This window comes from Myotis myotis, unplaced genomic scaffold (genome assembly GCF_014108235.1).
Source record: "Myotis myotis isolate mMyoMyo1 unplaced genomic scaffold, mMyoMyo1.p scaffold_m19_p_7, whole genome shotgun sequence".
Lineage (NCBI taxonomy): Eukaryota > Metazoa > Chordata > Mammalia > Chiroptera > Vespertilionidae > Myotis > Myotis myotis.
Genome location: NW_023416379.1, coordinates 52,788 through 71,663, shown reverse-complemented (window position 1 = coordinate 71,663; position 18,876 = coordinate 52,788). Strand labels below are relative to the sequence as shown.

Genomic DNA, 18,876 nt, shown 5'->3' with positions numbered 1-18,876 from the left:
TGGGGATCGAGCCCACAACCCAGGCACGTGCCCTGCCCAGGAATTAAACTCTGACCGCCTGGTTCACAGGTCGACGCTCAACCACTGAGCCACACCGGCTGGGCCCAGTAGACTATGGTTTAAGGAATGGAAACAGGTCTAATTTGCAACGGTAAGGCAGAAGCTAGATGCCTTGTTGATGAAAACGGAACTGATCAAGTCTCTAAAGCTAATAACCAATTTATAGGAAAAGACATTTACAGAAACGGCAGGAATGGAGTCAGTAATATCTGAAAAGCAGGACCTGTAGGACAAGCCTGGTTTCCTGTTCAGTTATGTGCCCTTTCATGAGACACATGAAAGGGGAAGCTGGACACGCTGGTGTCTCAGGAATCACAGTTAGTCAGTAAACGTGTGATGTTGCTGCTGTGATTATATTTTACAAGATGGGCATTGTCCTTTAGAGGGCGAGAACATTTACAGATGAAGTGATAGGATTTTTGGGACTTGCTTCAAAATAATCTGGGGGTTGGGAGAGGACATGGGCGAGGGGTACATAGGGTTTCATTAGACTGGTCTCTCAAATTTCGGATGCATTTGAAATGTTTCATAATAAAATGAATGAATGAATGAATGAAGCATTGGAGGAATTCAAGGAGAAGCAGTTATACCTCTTCATAAGCCAAAGCCTGCTAGCACTTTAGATCATAAAAGAGGGAAGACCTTCCGTAGGAAGTCACCTGACCAGGCAGACACCAGCCTCACGCCCATGGTGCCTGGAAGGTCGGAATGAGAGCTGCTGATGTTTCAGGAGGGCCCAGCCCCAAGCTGGCTGTGAATTTGGAGCAACTGGAGGTTTTGTATTCAAGATTTCCCCACTATTAAGTGTTAAACTTACTTTTCCCATCGAATTGTGTGGGACATGGGATCATTATAAATCTATTAAAGGGATAAAAGAAAATAAAAGTGACCCAGAACCTATACCAAACTTCCTGATAAGCTTTGACAGGCAGCTGTTCTCAGCAGTTTGTGGAACTAAGAAACCATGTGTTTTGGATCTTGATTAAAGCATTGACACCTGACCTTACTCCAAGCTTCCAATGGAGTGAAAAGGCATTGCCCATTTTCCCTGGGATTTTTTCCTAAATAGTTGTGTGGGGGACAGGTGGCCTCTAGGCATTTATTAGCCCAGTATTCTTGAGGGAAAACCTAGACCCTTCAATATCATTTGCTTTATCAGAATTCTGCAATTTACTGAAGTTTTACTAAAGGTTCATGAAGCTGAGGGGAGGGAGTGGCACAATTTTCTCTGTTTTCTCCGGACAAACCCGAGACTTGTTAGATGTCTGTGCAAAAAGCCTGGGCTTCGGATTCATAACCAACAGGTGATTCCGACTGCTATTTTGGCCCAGCTATTACCTGACTATCTTTGAACACAGTCAGCAAACCAGCTCCTCCTCCTACCCCTGCCCCATCCCCTACCAGCGGTTGGCAAACTGCGGCCCCTTGAGTGTGGCTCTTCCACAAAATACCACTTGCGGGCGCGCACGTACAGTGAAATTGAAACTTCTTGGCCACACTCAAGGGGCCAAAGAGCCGCATGTGGCTCTCGAGCCGCAGTTTGCCGACCATGGCCCTACCCCAACATCATTATTACTCACCAATTAGGAGATGGTCAGGTGTACCTACGGATGTCCACATGGCCGGTTTTAAGGGAGATATTCTGCCAAACAACCTGCTTTTTTACCAACTCAAATCACACTACCAGCTAATACTTTCCATTAGGTTGGTCACTAGACTGGATCTACAACCAAAGGATTTTAAGAAGGTTAGTTGGTTCTTTTGGAATCGTGCACAAATGGAAGAGGAGTTATTGAATGTAGATTTCTAAAATTAAAACAATAAATGATAAAGTCCATTAAGGAGAAAACTAAAGAAAACCTTCCATTGCCAATGATATATCTGATAAGAGGTTAATGTCCAAAATGTATTAAAAAGTCATACAATTCAACATCCATAAAAAACAAACCCCAAAACAACCTAATTAAAAAATGGTCAGGCCCTAGCTGGTTTGGCTCAGTGAATAGAGCGTTGGCCTGTGGAGTAAAGGGTCCCAGGTTCGATTTCTGTCAAGGGCACATGCCTGGGTTGCGGGCTTGATCCCCAGTAGGGGGCGTGTAGGAGGCAGCCAATCAATGATTCTCTCTCATCGTTGATGTTTCTATCTCTCCCTCTCCTTTCCTCTCTGAAATCAATAAAAACATATTTTTAAAAAATGGTCAGAAGACCTGAATGGACACTTCTCCAAAGAGGACATACAGATGCCAATACATATGAAAAGGTGCTCAACATCACTGATCATCAGAAACGCAAATTATAACCACGATGAGATACCACCTCATACCTGTCAGAGTGGCTACCATCAACAAACCAACAAGTGCTGGCGAGGATGTGGAGGAAAGGGAGCCCTAGCTCACTGCTGGTGGGAAGGCAGACTGGTGCAGCCGCTGTGGACAACAGTATGGAGTTGCCTCAAAATATTAAAAGTGGAACTGCCATTTGTCCCAGCAATTCCACTTCTGGGCATATATCTGAAGAAAACCGAAATACTGATTCAAAAGAATATATTCAGCCCCATGTTCATTGCAGCATTACTTAGAATGGCCAAGCTATGGAAGCATTCCCAGTGCCCATCAGTAGATGAGAGCACAAAAAAGCTGTGGTACAGCCCTGGCCGGTTTGCCTCAGTGGATAGAACGTCAGCCTGTGGACCAAAGTGTCCCGGGTTCGATTCCAGTCAAGGGCACGTACCTTGGTTGCAGGCTCCTCCCCGGCCCAGGCCCAGTACAACACTTTTAGCCCTTGTCACTAGCAGGTGGAAGGGGCTTGGCCACATCCTCTGGAACCGAAGGCCTCTCGTTAATTGCAAGAAGCGCAAGTCCGACTTATGCTCCTGACCTTGGGGGTCCTCCTCCCACCAGCACCCATGCAAAACCCTCACCCAGGCTCTTTGGAAGGGAATTTACCAAAGTACAAGAAATGAAAGGACTTGCTGGTAGCAGAAAACCAAGGAAAATGAGAGAGAGAGAGGCCAGTGGAATTCTGTCTTAATCTCAGTTCGCCACTGGTCAGCTCCCTGGAACCCTCGGGTTTCCCTGTTTCCTAAGAAATTCTGTTTTGATTTTTGTCTCCTGAAACCACGACCAGCCCCCCCCCCCCCCCCCCCGGCCTCCCTTCTCTCTCCATCTCCCCGCCCCCCACACCCGGGGCCTCCACATACATTTTTACCTCCCGCAGTATATTGCTGCGGGCTTCGTCCCTTCCACCTGGTGTCAGCACCAGCTGAGACCTGGAGCGGCGAGGCTCCCTCCTCTCAGGCGAGGCGCAGGGCTCGCACAGGAGCTCAGCCAAGCCAGGCACCAGGACCTTGGCCAGCGACAGGCCTCCTTCCCACCGCCGGCCAGGCTGACACTGCCCCCTGGTGACCCCAGGAGAGAGGCACGCACCTGCCACGTGGAAGGAGTTGGTTTCCAACTCCGAGGCAGGGGGCTCCCAGCAGTGTCTGGGTGCAGAGAAGGTGCAGGCCCTGGGGCTACGGGAGAGCAACGCGGTGCAATCACATGCCAGGTTGCCTGTGCATTCCAGCGCAGCTCTGTGGGCAGCAAGCCACACCCCAGGTCCTTTTCTGAATGGAGATGTTTCCCATTTATAGAAAAATACTTTCCAAGATGACTAGTTCCAAGGAGCCACTAAGACCAGGTGGGCGTCCTGGGAAGATGCCTGGGATGGGCCTCCAGGACAGAGATGCTGACTGTAGCCTCTCCCTTTGTTGGACGTACCTGTCACCTCCCAAATGCACACATGCGTGAGCTCCCCGCCCCAGAGAGAAACCTCGCCCCAGGTGTTGGCAAACCCTTCAGGCCCGCCCAGCAGAACCGAGGGTGAGGTTCTGGACCCCCCAGTGCTCCCAGCTTCCGGTTCCCCCAGTCTCAATTGTCCATGGACACAGGGGCTTTATCTGAATGGAGACGGAATGGCCGGCAGCTGGCAGGTGAGTGGCAGGGCTGTCTCTGGCTCCGCAGGCCCTATAGCTCCTCCCCAGAGGCAGGGTCTCTTGAGTGCACCCCCCCCTCCCCCCTGCAGTGGGAGGATCTGAGGCTGGTGTGGCCCCAGCAACAGGCAATGTGTGGACACCAGGCTCCTGCCCCACACAGGCCACCTAACCAGCCCCTTACCTGTGCCAAGAGCCCTATGACCCACCCCTCACCCGCTCCCAGGGCTGTTTCCAAGGGACTTGTCTGCAGAGGAGCTGGGAGTTTCCGAGTGTGTGCCCACCATCCAGGCATTGGATGGTTTACCATGTGCGTGTTCAGGTCCCAGCCCCGGGTAGGAAGGTGCACCTGGGGTGGCCCAGAATCAGTTTAGGAGGAGTGCTCTGCGGAATATAGGGGACCCACCTTCCACCAGGGGTCGGTCACTCCCCTGGACGCAAAGTGCAAAAGGCAGGCACCAATCAGCTGGGACACTGTGAGGATGAAGACCACCTCCTACTAGACGGCCCCACCCTCCCAGGCAGGCTCACAGTCAGGCTCACAGGCCCACTTCCCTGCCTGCAAGTCAGAGCGGGAAACACGGAGGCCCAGTGGCAGCTGCAGGTCACAGCTTGGGGGGGGGGGGGGGGGGCGGCAGCCTGTCCAGCGGACCCAGAGTATTTCTGCTAAGAACAATTACACAGCATTCCAGCTCAGTGTGTGAATCTAGAGTGATCTGTGTCCTGGCAAGAGCATCACTGACCTGAGGGTCTCAGCATAACCAGGACCGAAAGCTGTCAAAGGAAGTTGTCCCTCAAATCTGTCCAGGTACTAAAAGGGTGCCTTTTTAGGTGAGCAATTACGGTGGAACCATCTGGAAAAGCCGCCCAGTAACTGGAGTCAGAGCTGGCCCAGAGAGGCCCACGCACCAGCACATGGAGGCTGGAGGTGACTCCTGCCTCCTCCACACACAGGCCTTCAAAGGAGACCACGTCCAAGCTCTGAAGGAAACGGGGCTGAACAACTTGTGCCTGAAGCTGTGAAAAGGATGGTTACATACTAGGACCCTTCAGAGGTGAGGACCTCAGAGAGAATTCTAGACACACACATTCAAATTTCAAATAGTGAAACAATGAACCCCAAACTCAACAAAAAGTGCTTTGAAACAAAAAAATAAAATAGCCCGTTTATATAATTGCAATGGCTGTGTCAACTCGACTGGATCACAGGGTGCCCGGATATTTGGCTAAATATTATTGGAGTGTCTGTGAGGATTTCAACAGCATTTTAAGTCAGGAGCTGAGTGAGGCGGCTGCCCTCCTGCAACACTGAGGCCGGGAGGAGCCAAGGAGGGAGCGCTGAGCGGGGAGGGTCCTCCCACCCAGCTTCACCCTGCACACTGCAGAGGGAACCTGCTCCTGGCTCTGGCCCTGGCTCGCAGACCTGGGCAGATCAGCGCAAGTCAATTCTTCACCCTAAGTCGGCCTGTCCGACCAGCTGCTTCCCCAGAGAACTAGTCCAATAAGGCTGAACTTGACGTGGACGCTGGTTTTCACCTGTGACCCTATTTGTAGACCAAACTAGGGGCTTTAATAATTTTAATTAACTCTTAACGAGGTCAACAGTAAATTCTCCGTTAGGCTATAAAGAAAATCATACCCCCTAGGTTATGTTGTATAATTGGACTTGCTCAACACCAAGAAAACTAGTCCAAGATTATATGTAATGGAGCTACAATGTACATAATTCTAGAGCAAAAACTACCTAGCACCATCAAAACTTAGGCCTGATTTTAACATTCCTAAGCTGCTTGGCTAAGGACCTTGTAAAGGCCTATTCGTTTCCAAGATGTCCCTCTATGTGGTGATTAGAAGATGCGTCTACAACCCCGGGAGTGAGGCCAAGGTGTTCACTTACATCCCCCGACGTCTTAGTAAGAGCCAGAGGGAGTAAAGGGAAACCGTGGAGAAGACGCCCTCTGCATGAGATGGGTCGACCATCTCCACGGACAAAAGTCAGCTTTTCCAGATAAACTTCTTGCTCATAAATGTAAGGAAAACTGACATGAGCTGTTTATTTTTTCATCCTTAAAATAAGAAATAGCTCTGAAGGACAGAAAAGTGTGGAGGAATGAGGAAAATGAAAGGAAAGGGAGCGCAGCCCCCAGACCTGTGCTGCTGAGAGAAGCCAAGTTCCAACAGGACGAGCATCAGGGTTTATTTTAATAAACAAAGCAGCGCGTGGCACAGAGGTCAATCCTTCCGCAGGGGCACCGTCTCCTCCCGGATGCCCTCCTTGGTCACGATGCAGATCCGCAGGGCGTCCCCGGTGTACACATCCCTCTCGGCAGCAGAAATGAAGACGTCTTTCACAAGCCGCATGGCTCTGTCCAAAGACAGCGGGACGTGCTCCACATTCTGCATGTTCTTAAAACCAACCTGATGGGACAGGGAACTTGGGTAAGGCATCACGTGACCGTACAGAGGACCAAGCCCCTTGTCCCTCTGCCTTCACATGTCTGAGAGTTCATGGCGAACAAGTCGCAGACCAGGGTCCTCCCACACAGACGCATGGAGACCAAGCCCTGGCTCCCAGGAAGCCCCTGCCCTGGAGGTGGGCAAGGGGTAGAGTGTTACAGGCTGGGCTGCGGCCGAGGAGGGGAGGGGCCAGGAGAGCCCAGCAGCCACGACCAGACCCGCTAGGACAAAGGACACTCAAGTTGGGCGTGAAGGAGCGAGGCTGCGGCACGTCCAAGGTCGAGGAGACGGGACAGGCAGTGCTCCCAGGGGCTGTGGAGTGGAGGTCGTAAGCAATGAGCAGAGAAGTGTCTGCATGTGACAAATTCCAGAAAAGTGAGGAGAATGTCCTGGGGAAGGGAGCCAGAATGAAGGATGTATGTGAGGAGATATGCCAATCCAGGCAAGATGCCATGCTGGTCTGAGTTCAGTCAGCAGAAATGGAAAAGGGGCGTGTTAATAAGACACAGAGATGGTATCAGGGAGAAAGGTGTCTTCAGGAAACTCGGGTGAGGATGGCAAGGAGAACTGAAAAGATGGACCAACTGTGGTCAGCACCAGAGACCAAAAAGTCACAGGGATGCAGGAAGCAGGCAGGCGTGGGGTAAGTGAGCAGTGGCTAAGGGCCAGCAGAGACCAGGAGGTCTGGGCAGGCTAATCGGCCATAGTACACAAAGATGTATGAGAAAGCCTTGATTTCCCCACCCTCCCTGGAGCGGAGGAGGACTGGGCAGTGTTGTTACCTGGTTGTCCAGCAGGGGCTGCAGCATGGCACTTGCTGAACCTCCCGCCTTGAAGGAGTCTCTCTGGTAGGAGCCCACTGGGTCAAAGCTGTACACGGCTCCCTTCCCTTCAAGAAGGAAAAATCTCCATGAGGCTGCATCCTGATCCCGATCTCAAATCACGGCAACAGTGTGAAGCTGAATGGACTACTGACTGAGCTAAAGCGTCAGCAACTCTCAGGGAGGAGCACAAGCCCTGCTGCACAAGGGACACCAGCAGCCTGCCTCCCACCCTCCAGAGCCCACCTGCCACTCCTGTCTCCCGTGATGTCTGCCACCAGACTGCACTCTGCCCTCCCCCCCCGCCCTGCCCATCCTTGACTCCCTGCGTGCATGTGGCCTCACAGGCAAGCTGGTTAACGGTCATAGGTACCGTTCTAAGTTCTGCACCAAATTCCTCCTGAACACCCCTAGTTGGTATGGAACCAAAACTGCAATCTCTCTGAAGCTGGCCTGTGAAACACGGCAGTGTGGACAAGGCCATTTCTGTAGCTCCTCAGAGCAAAAACCTTTTTAGCAGCCTCAACTCCATCAGAAGGGGACACGTCCACAGTGATGGACAGCCTATAGAGAGGGTGGGGTTTGGGCGTGGCGATCAGACCTGACCATCACACCTGGGTGCAGCATCATCAAGAGGAATGGAAGCCAAAACCTGGAACAGAAATTTGAAGGAAGCCTCCAATGTAGAAGACAGAGGCAAAAGCAAACAAAATGAAAACCAATCTGATAGAATGCAACAACTCAAGGAAACTTCAAAGTACAACAAAATCTAACAAGAGCAGGATTCTTAAAAAAGTAGTAATAATAATAAGGAAACTGAAAAACAAAAAAAGGAAAGCTGGTGGAGAAGGAGACACAGTGAGGACAGACCCGGGGTGAGGGTCAGAACCCGGGATGAAACAGAGGCCAACAGCCAAGCCTCAGGAAGGCCTGCTGCTTTCTTTTTCAGAATCTGCTGGGAGGAAAACCAAGAAAAGAGATGCCTTGGTCAGAGCTGAAGACTGTCGGGGGATAAACTTCTTTAAGAAATAGCGTTACTCTAAGGAAAATCAAAGACAAGATTAGAAAGGACAGTTGGAAATGCCCGAGAATCAAATCCACCTGAACAAGGAGTGCTGTCACGTGAAAATCATAGGCCAGGGAGGGCCTGCAGTCAAACAGACCCAAACCCCAGCCTGCCAGTGAGTAGCCGTGAGCTCCCAGATCATCTCTGGCTCTCAGGGGGAGTTCAAGGACCTTGCCTGCCCTGCTGAAATTCAACGGTAGCCGCTAATGCTGCTAAAACATGAATTTATTGGTCTGACATTCAAATCAGATATAATTTAAGTCAAAAAGGCACCAGGAGAGCTTTGCTACGTTAGGCAGCTGATCGGTGGCTAGAATTTAATTGCCCAGGTAAAGAGTAATTAATTTATGATGATCATTTCTAGCCCTTACACTTTCTCCTAGTTTTCAAGTGAGGCTGAAAGCCTCAAAAGACACTTGTCAGCCTAGTCTGTCTCATGGGAACCATGAGGGTGGAAGAGCAGAGAGCTCCCAGAGCCCCTGGGTGGGAGCAGCAGGTGAGTGAGGGCAGCAGGGAAGCCTGGGGGCAGAAAAGAGACACAGACCCTGGAGGGACAGAACCCAGAAGTGCTGACTCCTCCCCACCCACCTTCCCTCTCAGAAGCAGACCCATTTCACGGACCAGGTCCTCATGGACGCTTCTGTAACTTTCACAATGGGCCGCTCTGAACGGTGGCACAGACGGTCCTGAGAGTCTATGTGGTTGGTGTTTGGAAGCCACTGAAAGTCAGCACAGCTCAGACCTGTGTGAAGCCTCGGTGCCTGAGCTGAGCGATACAGCAGGACAGAAACGTCTCTGCTCTGCTGGAAACCAGAGCCTTTCAAAAATGTTACAGAAACACGGTTGAAAACGCATGCACTCCTTCCAAGACATCACTTTTTAAAAACTTTTTGATGTCAAATAAATTTGTCCTCCAGATCAGATTTCCTTTTTAAGACTAAAATGCTGAGTACCTACTTCTGAACTCACTGAGACCTTGAGGAAATAGTAAAGCAACGCCTGCTGACATTCCAGCGCCAACCGCCACCTGCTCTGTGTCCCTGGACAACCATTTATTTCCTTTCAGCTTCAGTCTCTGTTGCTCTATCAGAAAATGAAATTGTCGGGCAAGATGGCCCTTGTGGTTCTTTTCAAGTCTAGATGAAACCCCGACATCTAAGACAAGCCGGCCCCTCCTTTTCCACAAGAAAGACTTTACCTTCTTCGTCGAGTCCCCCGATGATGTTGTAAACGTAGTATGGAAAGAAGCGCCGCGAGTAGAGGATTGTGGACAGCATTGCTGCAATTGCCCCCGTGGTCATGGCCTTGTTATTGGAATGCTTGTACATCTGCGATTTTTAACAAAAACAGGAATGCAGAGGCAGAATATATTTATTACAGGCTACAACAATGAACAGTAGAGTGAAAAGAATAAGTGCATATCTTGGTGAAAGAAAAGATACCCGTTTCTCTCATGATCAAAAAACTCAGTATCACTAAGGTGAAATAATTCACTATGCCCTATCACTGTGGGAGGAGTAAGAGTTTTTAGAGGAAAGAACACTAGGTGTGCCCCCCAGTGTCTGGTTTACAGACTGTTTCCCATGTCATCCTTATTCCAAGACAAAGATACAAACTCCAGAGCAAACTCACACCAACCCAGCTCTTCACTCTGCATAGACCAGTCAGCAAATGCCGGGAGCCGGTCCATCCTTGCTGTTTCAAGGGACCTGGCATATATGGCATACTGTTCTTAATATGTTTGCTCACCTTCTTGGCACTATGTGTTTTAACCAAGGTCACCTCTCTGAGAAAGGTTGTTTCCCCAGGTAGGGGTTTTCCCCTGAAGTTAGGGAGGGAATAAAACCTCTTAACTAAGTGCCAGGCGGGTAATTAATCACTTTAACTATGAACAATCATGCTTAAGCTACATAATCTTTACTCCCTGGAATGGAGATGAGAAACGCCCTAACCTTTGGAATAGAGATTGATAGGATTGGAATCAACTGGTATAAATACAGATGTAAGAACACAGAACTTAGAACACAGAACTTAGAAGACAGAACCTACACAGAACCTAGAGACAGAAGAACTCCGCTGGAGAGAACATGGCAAAAGATCCTGGACTGAACCTGACTATAGAACATGGCAAGAGAACCTGACTAGAACCTGGTGACTGAACCTGGCTGGAGAACCTGGACAGAACCTGGCTGGAAAACCTAGCGAGGGAACCTGGCTGCAGAACCTGGCTGGAGAACCTGGAGAACCTGGCTGGAGAACCTAGCAAGAGAACATGGACACAGAACCTGGCTGGAGATCCTAACCAGAACTTCGCTGGAGATCCTGGCTAGAGATCCTGGCTAGGCTGCTGATCAACTGAACACTGTCTCTGTGTCATTCCTTCTTCGCCAACTCCGTCCACACCTTTGGGGACCCCTGGACCCGCTGGGGTTGGACCCCGGCAAGCAAACTGTGGCCGTGGGCCAAATCCAGCCCCGCCTGTGTCTGTGAACAGTCTTTCCCATCATCACAGGCCGCCTACAACTGCTTCTGCGTTTCAACAGCAGAGCTGATTGTTGCCACCAAGACCCAATGACCCACAAAGCTGAGACACTTCCTATCTGGGCCTTTGCAGTCTGCTGAGCCCTGATCAGACGTAGGTCGAGGCCCCTCTCTGCACAGCAGCCTTGCCTGAGAACAGAGATGAGGCCGCGCTAACCTGGAGCCGCAGACACTAGGACAGGGTGTGGTCTTGCTCCTGAAGCCCCCAAATCCAGGTGGCATTCACATTCAGGGAGTCCCAGCCCACATTGACTTCACCCGTGGGAACCCCAACTTATCTAACAGACTGAGGAATCCTACCAAAATAGCAAACGTAACATAAAGTTCTCCAAATTGTCAGCCACCTGGCAACCACCTCTAAAGAGAAACCTAGGAAATACTGTGGAATTGTCAGTGACAAAGTACTGAAGACACATTAGAAAGAAGCTACGAGTGGTGCATGTGTCGGTGTCCAGAAGATTTTTTTCCAAAATGAGTAGTAAAAATTTTAATTTCATTTTATTTCAAAACCAAATCCCATTTATTCACCTCACCATCTATGTAATAATGTACCGAATAAACACTTCAGGAAGTATTGTGCACTAAGATGACCTCACTGGTTCTTCTTTTATTTAACAAAACAACTCTCCCTGTCATGTTTATTTTTGTCCTCTAAGTCCCATTTACAAAATATTAGAAACCACACACAGGTCAATAAGTGTAAGTTGTTGAAGCTGGCAATGTAAGTAGAATTTTTAAATAAGTACCAACAACCGATGAATACTGAATGAAATGGTTCCTACACATGCAAAAAGCAAGTGCCAGGTAGTAAGCCACTGTGTAGTCCAGCGACCACACCCCCCGCAGTGGGAACCATCTCAGGTGTTACAAACAGGCAGGCACGACGTGATCACTACGGCTCATTTCTTCATGTACCAGATGGACCTACCAGCCACTTAAAAACCATGACCATAGCCAACACAGTTAAATCAGGAACCAAGGGCAAGGGGACTGACACTGCAAATACCACCAACAGCTCTGACAAAGCCTCGCCAGGCTACATGGTGAGAAACACCTACATTTCTGAATGCTGACAATGGTGACTGGGAGTTCTAGCCACCTGAGCGCAGTAAAACCCACCGAACACAGTCCAAACACTCCTGCTCTCGTCTGGAAACGACTAGAAGCAAACGCTTACTGTACACAGACCCTAATCCGAGTCCAGACTCGCCCTTGCTTCATCAGAGTCGATCTCACCTCAGGCCTCAGGCAGTGACATGTCAGCCCTTTACAAACGGCTGGTCCCACTCCTTCTCTCACTTCTTCCTAACACTGCCCCTCCTCTCTCCTACCCCACCAGCCTCCCGTCAACTAAAGCCTGTGAAGGTAGAAGGTAGTAATGGCTTTCCCCTTCCTATTCCTGCCCACAAGTCCTGTCTGGAAGGGGCGGGGGGTGGGGAGGTGGGGGAAGTCCAGACCAAGCTTGTCTTCTGCCGAAACCGGTTTGGCTCGGTGGATAGAGCGTCGGCCTGCGGACTGAAAGGTCCCAGGTTCGATTCCGGTCAAGGGCATGTACCTGGGTTGCGGGCACATCCCCAGTAGGAGATGTGCAGGAGGCAGCTAATCGATGTTCCTCTCTCATTGATGTTTCTAACTCTCTATCTCTCTCCCTTCCTCTCTGTAAAAAAATCAATAGAATATATTAAAGAAAACAAAACAAAACAAAAAGCTTGTCTTCTCCACAGAAATCGATCCGTTTGGTTTTCAGGGAAGAGAATCTTCAGAAGAACTCCGTTCCTGCTGCCTCAAAAAAGGGCAGAAATCCTCTCTGTTGTAGGGATCTGACAGGTGGATCTATTGTGGTTCCACATTCTCTATGTTAGTGACGCTGCATCGACAGGTCCGTTTCTCGTACTAACCTAGCGCTTCTCCAGCTATTCCGAATAGCAGCTATGCTGTGTCCGTAAAAGAGTCTAACGAGTTACCAACTTCCAATAGTCAGACATGTAAAACACATCTACCTTTAGTCTTGCTTCAATAATCTTCGTCAGGGTTAGACAGTCTCCATGGAAACCGCTGCATCCAATGACTGTTTTGTCTGTTCTATAAAAAGCACATTTCAGGACACTGAGTTGGTTAAACAGTAAAGCAAAACACCTGTTGGGCAATGTTAACCCTAGAGCTCCTGTTCCCGTTACTCACTGGGTGGTAATGGGACAACTGCCATCGCCATTCAGTGGAGAATGGAAATGGGGAGGGGGAAGGTCTGTAATCACATATCTAATTCCTTCCACCACATCAATTACAGAGAAAAACACCAAGGTTAACATAAAAAACTAAGAAAATGTATTTGTAATACATAAGACCAAAGTCCAGTTTTAACTTCCTTAGTCTACAATTATGAAAAACGTTAACACCGCAAGGGATCATGGGGGTATAATATGCAGCATGGTGACTGTAGTCACTAATACTGTCTTGCATATTTGAAGCTGCTAAGATGAGTTCTCATTACAATAAATAAATCTGTGCAACTATGTGTGTGGACAGATTTTACCTAGACTGATTATGATCATTTTACATTATATACAAATTAGAATCATGTTCTACATCTGAAACTAAGTTGGGTAAAATGTTATGAAAGTCACATAAAAGTAGACACAAGTCACCATAAACTAATGAAAAGAGCCTCTGGGTCTCTCAGAAATCCAAATCTAGCCGGAACCGGTTTGGCTCAGTGGATAGAGCGTCGGCCTGCGGACTGAAAGGTCCCGGGTTCGATTCCCGTCAAGGGCATGTACCTGGGTTTCGGGCACATCCCCAGTAGGAGATGTGCAGGAGGCAGCTGATCGATGTTTCTCTCTCATCGATGTTTCTAACTCTCTATCTCTCTCCCTTCCTCTCTGTAAAAAATCAATAAAATATATTAAAAAAAAAAAATCCAAATCTAAACAAGAAATTATTTCCACCTATCGCACTGGCTGTAATGCCTCGTGCTGGCAGCCTGTGGAAAACGGTCCTCTCAGATGCTGGGAAGGAGGACACATCGATCTCAGCCTCAGAAGGGCCACTGGCTGGATCTAGCAAAGAGTTAAGCGCACATCACTTTCACGCAATAATCCCACTGCCTGACATTCATCATGTCAGCAAGTTTGCAAAGATATGTTCAGGTCACTTGTGTGAGTATACATATTATTTTAGTGGCTCTCCAAAACAAAACAAACAAAAAACATCCCAAATGCCCACCAGAAGGAAACTGATTAAATTTTGGGACATCCATACAAGTTCAACCATATGTCTCAAAAATAAACCCATAAATCTGGGTACTGATCTATAAAGAAAGCTAAACCCACATCGTCAAGGACTATTTAACAGAGGCCATGATTTCTTCCTTTCAGACTTTATGGATGAGCATACAAATCATTCTTGTCCAACTGTGGACCCCCGACCCTCTGGGGCATCACCAGCTACCAGCATTTCCTGATCTCTCCCTACAACCAGCCTCTCTGCGGAGGTAAAGACCTTCAATCTAACACCAAGATGGGCTGACAATACCAACAGTCAGGACAACATTTTGGGAGCTTCAAGATGCTTTTCCCAAATGTCCAAATACATCAGTGGACTGCAAAGAATAAAGTGTAACTGTAGAGTCTCAAGTAGGTGGGGAAGAGGCAGGCTCAGCTCTAGGTCAGCCCCAGAGGGCGTGGGATCAGGGTATGCAGGCAGCTTCGCTGTACACATGGTCTAGGGCTGACAATGGATGACAGGGACACAGGAAGTTGTCACGTGTTCTATCTACTCCTAGAACTGAAGTATGTCATAAAAAAGAATGGGTCTTCACTTTAGCAGCATACACACTAAAATACAATGTTACAGCCCTGGCCAGTGTCGCTCAGTTAGTTTGAGCATCATCCCGTACACCAGAAGGCAGCAGGTTCAATTCCCAGTCAAGGCACATACCCACGTTGGGGTTTGATCCCCAGTCGGGGAGCATAGAGGTGGGGTAGGGGGGACAGTCGATAGATATTTCTCTTACACTGATCTTTTTTTCTCTCTCTCTCAACTAAAAATAATAATAATAAGATAAAGTAGAACATTATAAAAAAGAGAAGACTACACAAAGATGATATCAATAAAGTTATATTTATATAATTCACTACTTTCAAATTATAAAAATTACATCTTAGAAGAAGCAAGGTAGCATGGGTGCACTATAAACCGGAGAGAAGAACGAGGCATCAAAGATGGAGAAGTGGTCAAAAGGGAACTGAGCCCTGACTGGTTTGGCTCAGTGGATAGAGCATCGGCCTGTGGACTGAGGGTCCTGGGTTAGATTCCAGTCAAGGGGATGTACTTTGGTTGCAGGCACATCCCTAGTGGGGGGTGTGCAGGAGGCAGCTGATCGATGTTTCTCTCTCATCGATGTTTCTAATTCTCTATCCCTCTCCCTTCCTCTCTGTAAAAAATCAATAAAATATAATATATATATATATATATATATATATATATATATATATATATATATATATATAAAAGGGGAACTGGGACGATGAAGACAAACTTCAGTTCTCGGGGGTAATATGTGTCAGTCTACCCTGAGCAGGAAGGACAGACCTCCCTTCTTTACCGCCTCCTGCACACACGGGACAAACCTCCTCAGTCCTTTCCTGTTACAATTCAGGTGAAACCTGGGAATTAACCACCATGTACAACTGTCGCCAAAAATGTTAGTTACAAACCACTGCCAACCTGCAAGATGCATTTGGCTGACTTATACAAACCCTTTTTTTCTTTCTGTACATGACTTTATTTTTGTATTTTAGGAAAAATGGATCTACTAACACTGTGAGCCATGGGTGCAACTGCTTAGGACACGGCTAAATTGAATGTTTCAGGTTAAAAAAAATGGGCAGATTAAAAAAAAAAAATTAATGGATTCATGGATACAAGGATGAGAAAATACGATAATTATGTAAAATGCTAATAAGATCTAGGTGGCAATATATGGATTTTCACCACAACATTTTACTTCTGTTGTATATTTGAAATTTTTCATGACAAAATGTTGAGATGAAAATACTGAGTTTATGAAAGGCACTGTTGGTATCCACATATGGCAGATACCATGAACACTACATAGTAAATTATCAGGAAATACTAATTTATAAAATTGTTTTCTAACACAGGCAGTCTAAGAACTCATGCAACACACTGTTTAGAAGTTAAATCTCTGTAGCATTGTTGTTACCACAAGGTGCTGGGAAATGTGGAATTAGAAATTTACTTACAATTTGTAACATTTGGGACTGTCCCGGGTGTGGATTGAAAACCCTTCACTCAGTCGAGTATCAGAAGCAACAATTGAAAAATCTTCTCCAGCAATAGCCAATACAGTACTGAGGGAAAAGAAGGGGAAAAAAATTAATGAGTCCTCCTGGATGGTAAACAAGCCTGACCCAACAGAAGGGCGCGGGTCCAGTTCTGACCACTGCAATAAAGCGAGTATCACAACAGAGCGAGTCAGATTTTGGGTTCTCTGAGCATAGAAAAGTTATGTTTATACTACACTGAAATCAGTGTGCAATACCATTATGTATTTTAAAAATGTACATACCTTAATTTAAAAATGTTATTGCTAAAAAATGCTAACCACTTGTAAAGAATGCATCATCTGTGAGCACAGGAAACACAACACGAGGTGTGCCTGCACCGGGAGAAAACCACTGGGTGCTAGCAAGAGCAGGGTTCAGACAGAAGAGGCGAGATCAGGAAAGGCTATAGTAATCTGGAAAAATACCAAGCGTTCCCTAAAACACAGCCTACCTCACAGCAAAGGGTCCGTAGTGGGAGGTAAAAGAAGAGCTACAGAATTATCATCATTATTAAAAATTAAATACTTGCCCTCCTGGTGTGGCTTGGTGGTTGAACACCAACTTATGAACCAGGAGGTCACGGTTTGAGTCCTGGTCAGGGCACAGGCCCGGGTTGTGGCTCAAACCCCAGTGTAGGGTGTGCAGGGGGCAGCCAGTCAATGATTCTCTCATCACTGATGTTTCTAACCCTCTCTCCCCCTCCCTTCCTCTCTGAAATCAATTAAAAAATTTTTTTACAAAAAATAACACTGAGAAAAGGTAACTCAATTTAATAATCAGAAATTCATAGGGCTTAAATTGGATTACAATGGGCTAAAAAGAGAGTAACGGATACTGAATATTCAACACCTTGCACAGTCTTACAAAGAATTCACAACTGCCTTATGAAATGGGTCGAATAGCCGCTACCTGATGACCTAAACTACTCCATCAGTTGTCTCCAAAAGTGTTAGAAGTGAAAGAGTAAAGCATAAACTCAGTGGACACAGAGATATGGATTCAAGTCCTCGCTCAACCTCACACCAGCGTTGTGGCTGGAGCTCCTGGTTCATTGTAAAAACGGGGCTAATACCATCTAACACTCAGGGCAGCATGAGGATGAAAAAAATGTAACGGCTGGCAATTTACAAAATGCTTGATTCTCCTCCAAACTCTAAGAAGCTGTGTTAAAAAAGTGGAGAGGCTGCATTGCCCTTTAGTGGTAGGCACAAGGCTAAAATCAAAACTTCCGCTCTCCTTCCAACACATCCGCAAAACATGCATGAGACCTTCAAATCCACAAGACCTGTTCAAACAGCCTGGCCGTCTTCCCATCGGTGTGTTCGCTGTAGGTAGTTCAGTCGGTAAACTGCAACCACTGCCTCAAATTACAGCTGCCAAGAGTCCTTAATGGGGCATCTCCCTACAACCCTCGTTCTTTTAGTGTGTATCAAGGAATAGCACCACGTAACGTAAAGCTGGTATTCTTATTTTAAAAAGGACAACTTAAATGTAACATGCAAGATAACATTTTTAAAGACCCTCTTCTGAGTATTCTCCCCCGAACTTAGGCTAAATCTTAAAAAACAAGCACGTAACTATGAAACGAAGCCCGGCCAACTAATCCTACTTTCTACCTAAAATAACAGAAGAGTGACCTCCTGGTTCATAAGTTGGTGTTCAACCACCAAGCCACACCAGGAGGGCAAGTATTTAATTTTTAATGATGATAATTCTGTAGCTCTTCTTTTACCTCCCCACTACGGACCCTTTGCTGTGAGGTAGGCTGTGTTTTAGGGAACTCTTGGTATTTTTCCAGATTACTTGTAGCCTTTCCTGATCTCACCTCTTCTGTCTGAATTAATTGTTTGATCAACCCTCTTAGCTACAGACACAACCATGCATCTACCAACGCGGACTGATCCACCTCAGACGCTACACCTGCCCGTCGCTGCCGCCGGGTCCCTCCGGAAAGCTCCCCCGCAGCGGAGGCCGGGCTTCCGTGCCCACCTGCGGCCTCACTGCCCACCGGCCGTCCGCACCGACGCCCAAGCGATGGGCCGAGAGGACAAGCCACCCAGAGACGGAGGCCCGCCGTACACCCGAGGGCGTGAGCAGGGCCCGGGAGGGGGAGCGACTGCGGGGCCTCACCCTCCGTTGAACGCGTAGGGCGAGAAGCGCAGCTGCACGGGGCCGGCGCCGCGCGGCTCCATCGCCAGCTCTCGGCCGGGACCCCAAGACACGACTGCGGAGGACATCATCGCCGGCACTCGCTCCTGCTGTCTCACCGCGAGATGGCCACCCAGCCGGAAGTCGGAAGTCGCGCCACTTCCGGCTGCCCCGCGGCGCTCCCTCCGGTCGCCCGGGCGCGTTCAGGTGCCCGGCTCCCAGAGGTCCGCGTGGCCGCCGGGCCCCCCACTTAAAGAAAGCTGACAGAGGTGTTAGGGTTTTCTTCCTTAAGAAAACATCCGAATTCCCTCTTGATGTACAGGAATTTTAAAGTCTGACCATACAAAAATAATTGTCAACACTATCGCGCATCGCAAAGTCCAATCGTCTACCGGAGTGCATGTTGGTGCGGCCGTATTTGGAAAGCGACTGGCATCACCTGGCATCGTTGGAGAGAAGCACACC

At 48.1% G+C, this 18,876-nt stretch overlaps 1 protein-coding gene across 1 annotated transcript; it reads right to left on the bottom strand.

Annotated features, from left to right (window-relative positions):
- Positions 1-6,058: 6,058 nt before the first annotated feature.
- PSMB1 (proteasome 20S subunit beta 1) lies at positions 6,059-18,567 on the bottom strand. The gene is made up of 6 exons (XM_036316004.1): positions 18,394-18,567; positions 16,180-16,287; positions 12,916-12,997; positions 9,573-9,702; positions 7,270-7,376; positions 6,059-6,448 (listed from the first exon to the last, which is right to left on the bottom strand). Exons 1-6 carry the CDS (start codon positions 18,501-18,503, stop codon positions 6,263-6,265), a joined length of 723 nt encoding a protein of 240 aa, XP_036171897.1. The 5' UTR covers positions 18,504-18,567; the 3' UTR covers positions 6,059-6,262.
- Positions 18,568-18,876: the final 309 nt, after the last annotated feature.